The sequence below is a fragment of the Ovis aries genome, chromosome 24 (genome assembly GCF_016772045.2).
Source record: "Ovis aries strain OAR_USU_Benz2616 breed Rambouillet chromosome 24, ARS-UI_Ramb_v3.0, whole genome shotgun sequence".
NCBI lineage: Eukaryota > Metazoa > Chordata > Mammalia > Artiodactyla > Bovidae > Ovis > Ovis aries.
The window spans coordinates 3,047,195-3,055,698 of record NC_056077.1 but is presented as its reverse complement, the minus strand read 5'-3'; the positions used below and the strand labels follow the sequence as shown (position 1 = coordinate 3,055,698).

General features: G+C 57.8%; 1 protein-coding gene across 5 annotated transcripts in view; it reads right to left on the bottom strand.

Moving 5' to 3' along the window:
- The window catches only part of IL32 (interleukin 32), a 41,457-nt gene continuing 32,953 nt past the window's right edge, over positions 1 to 8,504 (bottom strand). The window contains exons 1-7 of one of the 5 annotated variants that reach the window (XM_042239726.1): positions 4,237 to 4,276; positions 4,076 to 4,117; positions 2,570 to 2,608; positions 2,371 to 2,427; positions 1,993 to 2,019; positions 1,759 to 1,818; positions 1 to 1,268 (exon numbers count right to left, since the gene is read on the bottom strand). In XM_042239726.1, the coding sequence (XP_042095660.1) occupies positions 954 to 1,268; positions 1,759 to 1,818; positions 1,993 to 2,019; positions 2,371 to 2,427; positions 2,570 to 2,608; positions 4,076 to 4,090 (513 nt within the window). In that variant the 5' untranslated portion in view covers positions 4,091 to 4,117; positions 4,237 to 4,276 and the 3' untranslated portion in view covers positions 1 to 953. Of the gene's footprint in view, positions 1,269 to 1,758; positions 1,819 to 1,992; positions 2,020 to 2,370; positions 2,428 to 2,569; positions 2,609 to 4,075; positions 4,118 to 4,236; positions 4,277 to 8,504 lie in introns of those variants that run through there. The other 4 variants (XM_042239727.1, XM_060405945.1, XM_060405944.1 and 1 more) reach the window with 4 other exon arrangements.

Genomic DNA, 8,504 nt, shown 5'->3' with positions numbered 1-8,504 from the left:
TTGATGTTGAAATGGGGAAGAAATTTAATGTTAAACAAATAAAACCTTACTACTTATATCAACTGAGTAAGATCACCATCGTGAAAAGTAATATATCAGATGTAAGGTCATTACTTAAAAAGAAAAAAAGAAAATAGTCAAGTGGACGTTCAGCTCAGGGTCACCGGAGAACCCAAGGGAAATGGTGAGAGACTTGAATACTGATGGGGAGGTGAGGCAGGGACAGGGCCAGGAAGCCAAGGCTGCTCAGGGCCTGGCAGTGGGCGGCGCCTGGCAGCAGGGAACTCAGGCCAGAGGTAGGCCTTCCAGTGTCAGGCCTGCCAGAGGGACCCCCTGGAAGGGAAGGGGGAAGGGTGTGGCCGGAATGGGTTTCTGCCGCAAGGAATTCCCAGACAGGCTGCTGTCCTCCTCACACAGGAAGGCTCAGGCCCAGGAGACAGGGAGAGCCTTCCTCAGGGCTCCTGTCCTGCTGGGGCCTGAGCTGACATCAAGCTGGGTCCCCTAGGATGATCAGGGCACTAAGGTGGTGATGTCAGGGTTAGGGTCCACCACTGCCTCCTCCTGTGAGACCCGCAGCTGGCCCTCACGGGACCCCCTCGCTGAGAATCAGCTCAGCGCCCCATCTGACAGGGTCCCCAGTGACAGGCAGAGACACCGAGGCATGCTGAGCCACTGAAGGCCCCTTGGTCCTTGGGGCCTCCAGGCTTCCAAGCCTCTCCCATATCCCTGGGTCAGCAGAACATCCCGGTCCCTGACAGACAGGTCAGACCTGGAGAAGGGAAACCTGGCCTGATGCTGTGGTGTCGTCCCTGCAGACAAGAGGTGAGGGCAGTTAAAGGATTGGTGAAGGGCGAGCAGGAGGGTAAAGGTCGCTTCAGAAGATGGTTTCCGGGAAGGGGATCGTGCAGGGCCTTCTGGATGAGGTGGAGTTCCTCCAGAACCACCTGGATCACCTAGACCTGGATGAGGTTTCTGAAGAGCTGCCCCACAGAGGAGCAGAAATCCGTCAGGACTCCCCAAAGGGCCTTCACCGCACTGCAGACGGCCTCCAGGCAGGCCGCCGCCTTCTCCTGCAGCCAGGTCAGCACATCCCAACACCTCTGCTGGAGACGCCGCAGCATGCCTTGGAACCGCCGCAGGGCTCTGGCCCAGATGCTCTCTTCTGGGTTCTGGACCTCCAGACAGGCAGTGACTGAGGGTCTCTGGATTCTGCGGCGTACTTCTTGCCGTGCTTGCTGAAGCAAGGGACTGGACTCCTGCAGGGATTCCTGCAGGGACGGCGGCCTTTCAGGGACCACCCTGGGTGAGGCAGACCCCATTCCTTCCTGACCTGACCGAGGCCTCCCAGACCTTGGGAGGCGCTGGGACTCAGAAGCCCAGCCTAGCCCAACCCAAACTGCCTGCCTTCAGCCCAACAGCTCCGCGGACAGGAGGACTTCTCCCAGGGACTGGGCCTGGCCCCTCAGTTCCCCTCAAAGAAGGAACCCCGGTGCTTGGTTGTACCGGCCTGCAGGTGGTCGGCCTCTGAACTCAGCATCAGGCCCACGGGGCTCTTGAGGCAGGAAGCTGAGTCCAGGGCTCTGGCCACCGTGCGCTGAGTGGGGAGGCTGATGCCTTCAAGGCTGCACCACCTGAGATTTCAGGAACCATCCTCTTCATCCCTGACTCTAGGCAGCTCTGTGCACACACAGCAGCCCCAAGGACAAGAGAGACCAGTAGGGAGGGAAGGAAGGTGCTGAGACAGTGGCTCCAACTCACGGGAAGGTTCTCTTGAATGTGATCTTCTATGAATTCACAGACATCCTTGCTGAGTTTCTCCTGGGGAGAGGAAGTGTGCAGTCCGCACTCCTGCCTCGCTGCTGAGGTCAGTGCTCCCCACTGTGGCCTCCCAGCATCCAGGTGAGTCTGAAGGGAGCCAGGGCCCCAGACCCCATACCCTGGCTGATCCAACTCTGAGGACTACCCTTAGCAGGGGGCAAGGTCCAAACTCACCTCCATCTCTGCTAGGGCTGCCTCCATCTGGTGGGGAAAAAACACTGTTTAAAACACCCCCACCCTCTCTCACTTTCACCTTGAATCCAAGCCCCAGCTAGTTCTCATCTCTGCCCAGTCACCCCAATAGCTAATCCTCAACCTGGGGACCATGCTCTGGCATCCCTGCCCTGCCCTGTTGCCCTGTGGTCTGGACGCCGCCCTCAGCATCCCTGGGCCTCTGTATCTCCTCCCTGTACACTCACCTGCCACACAGGTGTGTGTTTGTCCAGTGTAAGGACTGGGCCCTGAGCTGTGACCCTCATCATCACCGTGAATATGAACCCACCCCTCCTCCCTCACACTGGGGAGGGTCGGGGGTGGGGCACACTGACCCACCTGTGCTTCTTCTGGTTCATTTCCGATCTTATCACAGAAGTTTTCCACCCGGGTGTGCTGTGAACAGAGATGGACTTGAGTAAAAGAAGCTCGATTCTTCTCCCTGCTGGGTCCTAAGTGGGCCAGATCGTTCTCGGCGTCACCCAGCAGAACCCAGACCTCCCGAGCCCCCAGCTATTCGTGGCGATGAGCTTCTTACCAGTATGATCCTCAGAGAAGCCAGGTTACGTGCGACTCCCTGTGGAGGTAACAGTGAAAATCAGGTTCTGGTCTTGTAACCACCGAGACCTGTTTTACAGCCCGTCCCCACTCCCCCCAAGGAGGACCCTTGCCCTGGAATAGGCGGTCCACCTGGTTCCCAGATGCCGAGCCCTCCGTGGTCCTGCTGAAAGCTGACCAGGGAGGAACTGGCACTGTCCACTCCTGTCTGAGGCGCTGACGGTGACAGTGGCCAGTCGTCCCGACCTCTGACCCTGCAGACCCCCTGACCCCAGCCCCTTTCCCTCCAGGCACTTGACTCCATCTCAGAGGTGGGAGGCACCCCAGCGACCCCTCGGGAGACTCCACCTAAGGGCGGGAATCTGGCGCTGTCCCCGCGGCCCTCTTGGTCCTGGGAGGTCACTGAGGCTCACAGCGCGTACAGGGCTCCCGTCTTGACGCCCTGTGTCCGGGGGACCCATCCTGTAAGCCCAGCATCACACACGACTGGGCAAAGAAACACCTCGAGGGGCCGTGGGGACACTCTGCTGCCCGCATCCTCCTCTCACTGGGCCCGGCTGCTCAGCCTGGCTCAGCCCGGGATGACCACGCCCAGACACCGGTGTGCCATGGCCCAGAGCCCCTGAGCATCTGGTTACCGTCAGAACTAGGTAGTTGAGTGGGACAGAGGGCGGAGGGCTCCCCCAAAAATAAGAATAGATTCTGAGCTCAGCGTGGCTTCAGCTGTTGATCCAGGCCCTGAGAGAAATGCTTTCAGCTTTTCTCTGAAAATCCTGGCCAGCCAACTAGACCCCAAACGCTGCAACCAAGATCCCTCAGAGACAGAAGAAATTCAATAAATAGGAATAAGCATGAGAAGGAGCACGAGGGTGGCTGATTCCTCGGACACTGCAGACGCTCCACGTTGGCTCCCCCACCACCATGATGACTCTAATTCCTACACTCACTCCAAGGTCCATTGCTCCTTCCTCGGTCCCAACACAGGCCCCCACACTGAGCTGCCCCCCAAACCGACCTCCCAGCAGGAGCCCCAACCCCACAGCCAGGACCTGCTACCTAAGGAAAGGGCTCAGAGCACCAGGAAACTGGAGTGTGTTTGTCAACAATTATGCAGAATTTCAGGCTGGTGACACTGGAGCATTCAACCAGGGTCATTGTGAGACTGGGCGCTTTGATGGCTCAGGTCCCATGTTTTGGCCCTCTGCTTCCCCACTGGGAAGGAAATGGCACCCACTCCAGTGTCTGCCTGGAGAAGCCCATGGACAGGGGAGCCTGGTGGGCTACAGTTCCCGGGTTCGCGAAGAGTCACCACTGAGCGACTCACACTTCACTTTCCCCTGTGGCCACCCCAGCACCCAGGGAGGGTGGGACAGAGGCTGCTGTGCGCAGAGCAGTCAGCAGGGCTGGGGCTGAGCCGGTGGGAGCCGGGACAGGCGGCAACTGAGACCACAGGCCCACTCTCCCCTGGTCTCTCTTTGTCACTCACCCTAGTGAAGCCCATGGTGGATTAGGGTCCTCCCGCTGGGACCTGGTGCAGGAAGAGTGGGAGGAAAAGTGCTTCAGTGACGCGGGCTCGCCCACCACCCTGGAGGGTCCTCCGCCTGCAGGTCTCCTCACCCCCACACCAGGCTCCCCAGAGCCCCTCACCTGAGATCCTGCAGCCAGAGCTCCAGCTAAGCAATGCCTTGCTGCCCACTGAGCCCCAGCCACTTAAGAGCCGGCCAGGGAGGGGCGGAGAGAGTGGGGCTCTGCTGGTGAAGGGGGCAGGGTCGGGTTGGTTAAATTAGAGACAGAAACTGAGACAGAAATAGTCGCAGACACAGAGCCAGGAGAGGGGGGTCAGAAGGAGGGGAAGACATGCAGCCAGAGGTCTGAGGGGCCGGGGCGGGGAGGGCGTGTCCCTTACACTCAGGGCCCAGTGGTCAGGGCCCCTCCTCCCTGAGCTGGATATGGGATCTCTGAGCCCAACTTGGGCAGTACCCCGCCACGATTGGTGGAGAACAGGGAGGGACTGGGGAAAGTCCAGACTTGGGACGATAGTTTGTGAAGCTTCTCGGGGAGCCGACCAGGGCCCTGGAACAGACTGCACCCCACCTCACATCCAGAGAAGCTTCTGCAGCCGCCCTGCCCTCAGGAAGTCACAGGACCTGCAGGGGCCCTGAGCTGGAGATTCTCCCGCGGGGCCAGCATCCACGGCAGGGGCCGGGCCTGTATGCCTACCCACAGGATGTGTCCCTCAGAAGGGGCTGAAGGGAGCCTGACTGACTGTCTGGGCCCCGCTGACCAGGGTCTCCTGAACCTGCTCGGTCACCGCGCCAGGGGTCTCCATGCCCTGCTCAACCCCACAGCGCTTGACTCTCACAGCCTGGCCCAGCTCCCCTGAGACCACAGCCCCTCACAGCCATGGCCTGGCATCTGTCTTAGAAACCCAGGGCCGCCATAACAAAGAGCCACACACCCGGGTCTCAGCAATACACATTTACTCACAGTGGAGCCTCGAAATTGAAATCCAGGGTCAGCAGGCAGCGGTTGCTCTGCCAGCCCTGAGGGAAGCATGTGTTCCACGCTTCTCCCCTAGGCGTGTAGACGGCTGTCTCCAGGTCTACATGGCGCCCTCCCTAGACAAGTATCTGTCTCCTAATTCCCCATTTTCAGAGGTCACCAGCCATAATGGATTAGAGCCCACCCTAAGGACCTCATGCTAACTTGATTCCCTGGAAAGACCCACCTCCAGGTGCTGGTGGTTAGGACTTCACCGGGCGCATTTAGGGGAACAGGATTCAGTGTCTAATACCCTTGAAGGGGAACCGGCCTCCTTATTGACCACCCATGTGCACCCCATGGGGACGAACCTAGGAATCCCGCTCCTCAGGTAAAGTCTCTCTTAGGTCCACCAGACCCCAGCTGCATCCCCTGCCCCTTAGGAGCCCTTCAGTTGTCTGAAACTCCCTTCCCACACCCAGGAGGTCCAGATCCTTCCCTGAGCCAGCTCAGAACTCCAGGGCGGGAGGGAGACAAAAGAACTGCTCTTGTTTCAGCTGCAGGCTTCCCTGGTGGCTCAGAAGGTAGAGAATCTGCCTGCAATGCAGGAGATCTGGGTTCGATACCTGAGTCGGGAACATCCCCCTGGAGAAAGGAACCCACTCCACTATCATGGCTCAGAGAACTCCACTGACTGCTTTGTTCATGAGTCACAGAGTCAGACACGGCTGAGCGCCTTTCAGTTGCTCAGCTGCACGCCTCATTTCCAGGTCTGATCTCTGGAGATGGGACACTGGGCACCTCCACATCTGTCTCAGGAAGGCCACCTCCTGAAAGGCATTTCGTGTCTCACTGTGGGCTGAACCATTTTCTTTATAGAGTTTTAGTGAGATGTAATTCACATACCATATCATTCACCCAGAAAAGTGCCTAATTTAATGCACAGTCCTACTCAACCATCACCACCATCAATTTCAGAACATTTTTATCATCTCAAGAAACCATCCTGAACCCCTAAGCCGTCATCCTCCAGGGCCCACCACCACGTAATTGCCAAGTCTGTTTTTAACTTTTTGAGGTACCACTAGACTATTTCCCGAGGCTTCCCTGGTAGCTCAGGGGTAAAGAATCTGCCTGCAAAGCGAGAGATCCAGGTTCAATCCGTGGGTCAGGGAAGATCCCCGGGAGGACGACATGGCAACCCACTCCAATATTCTTGCCTGGAGAACCCCATGGACAGAGGAGCCTGGGTGGGTACAGTCTATGGGGCCACGGAGGCAGCATGAGCGTGCACCCACACACAGAATGGGGGTGTAAGTTTTCTGGCTCCATGCCCTTACCACATGTATCATTTGCAATTTTTTGTCCCCATTCGGTGGGTTGTCTTTCTACTTTTCCGGTGTTGCCCTTAGAAATACTAAAGTTTTAAGTGTTTCTATTTTAATATTTTGTATCATTTATTTCCCATTCTTTAAATAACATAATTCAATGCAGTATGGCATTTTTGTTAGTCAGACTTCATGAAGTCTGAGAGGCTGGAGAAGTGTCCATTGTTGCAGTGAAAGGAGCCTCAGATGTCACAGGGGACAATCCTCTCTGGGCCCCTCCAACCAACCTTTGGTTGCTCCCCCAGGTCATTCTCAGCGACCCTGTCCCTCTTCAATACTCGATTGCAGCCTCTTCTGTAAAACAGTGATTCCGGTCTGTCACGTTCCTGCCATTAAACTTCACCTTGGGGCTCCATCACTGCTCCGAGGAAAGGAAGGGTTTTCTCTCCTATTATTTTATTGTCCTGCTTCAGGGCTGATAAGCTTTTTTGACTACAAGTTTCCTCCTCCTCATACTTAGAAAGGGTCCTGACAGAGGCCCACATGGCTTCTGGTGCCTTTGAATTCCCAGGTCCCTGGCTGGTTGAAGACACCTGGCTGTCATCCTCCTTCTGGTCATGACTACGCTGGGCTCCATGCCCCTGGGTCAGCTCTTGCAGCACTGTGGGCCCGCTGAGGCTGGTGGCACATTAAGAAAGGGTGGGTATGTGCCTCCAGCCATGGGGGTGACCCTCTCTCACCCAGGCCACGAGTGGGCTCTGCAAACACAGGAAGAGGGTGGCCCCTGGGTGGAGAACACGGAGGGGACACACGAGTCAGAAGACAGAGACCAGGGACGGCAGCTGCTGGCCCTGGTCCCTTGCAGATTGGGGCCACCCCCCCAGCCCACCCCCACATCAACCACCCAGTTTGTTCAAAGGCAGATTCCTGGCCCCAGACCCAGAGTGAGGATTCACAGTGAAGACATGGAATCTGCACGTTTAAACTTCCCTAGGTCATTCTCTCTTTTTCTTGGACCACACCGATCGGCTTGAAGGATCTTAGTTCTGGGACTCGAAATTTAACTCAGGCCATGATGTGAGAGCACCAGATTCTAACCACTGGACCACCAGGCAACTCCCTTCCTGGGTCATCCTGTGTGGACTATTCCAGAGGCAGAGTTGCAGAGGCACTCATTTAGATCCTGAATTCAGCGGGGAGGGGGCTCATTGAGGTGGCCCTTGTTCCACCCACTTGTCACCCAGGAGCACTGAGGAGGCAGTGACCCCAGACTGACAGGGACCAGTCCACTGTCTTCCCACCAGCATCGAGCTGATGGGAGCCAAGGGGCTCTGGATGGGGCGGCAGAGGCTCAGGTGTGGAGGTGGGAGAGGTGTTTTAGGAGCAGGAGGCTGTCCTACTGACTGTGGGGCGGCTCTGGTACCAGCATGCTGAGCAACCAAGGATGGCCACAGGGGCCGTCTCAGGAGCATCACCCACGTGTGAACCACGGATGTCACCCCGGACTTGGGACACATGCTCAGGGGTGGTCTCAGAGCTGGGTTATGGACCCCACCAACGTGCTTCGATTGGCACTTCGTGGAGGCAGGACAGGATGAGAAACATTAGAGCAGAGGCTGGAGAGCTGGCTCAGCTGGCAGTGGGCAGTGGGGCTGTCCTGTAAAGAGTCAAGCACTTGGGACAGCTGCTGTTGGCAGGCGACGCAGGGCTGCATGATTTAGCCGCCTGAGCTCTGAGAAAGGCCAGGTGTTCCGGGAAAAGGAGAGTCCGGCGGGGTCATGGCCAGGGGCAGGGGAGGAAGGCCCAGGAGGCCGCACTCAGGGCATTCAGTTCCAAGGCCGGCCCTGTGTCTCCGCCCTCCTGGACTTAGCTCCACCGGCATCCCCAGCTGCATCCTGGCTGTGCCCCACCCCTGGGACAGACTTCCCACAGCCACAACCCGCCGGGGCCCGTAGGTGATCCGCTCCCTTCCACGCAGCCACACGTCCCCCTCAGGAGGAAGCCAGGCCCCCAACCAGCAGGGACAGAAGAGGCAGGAGGGGCACCGAAGGCAGCCCTGCAGCCTGACTGATCCAGCAATGACCCTGCAGTCTCTGAGCTTAACTG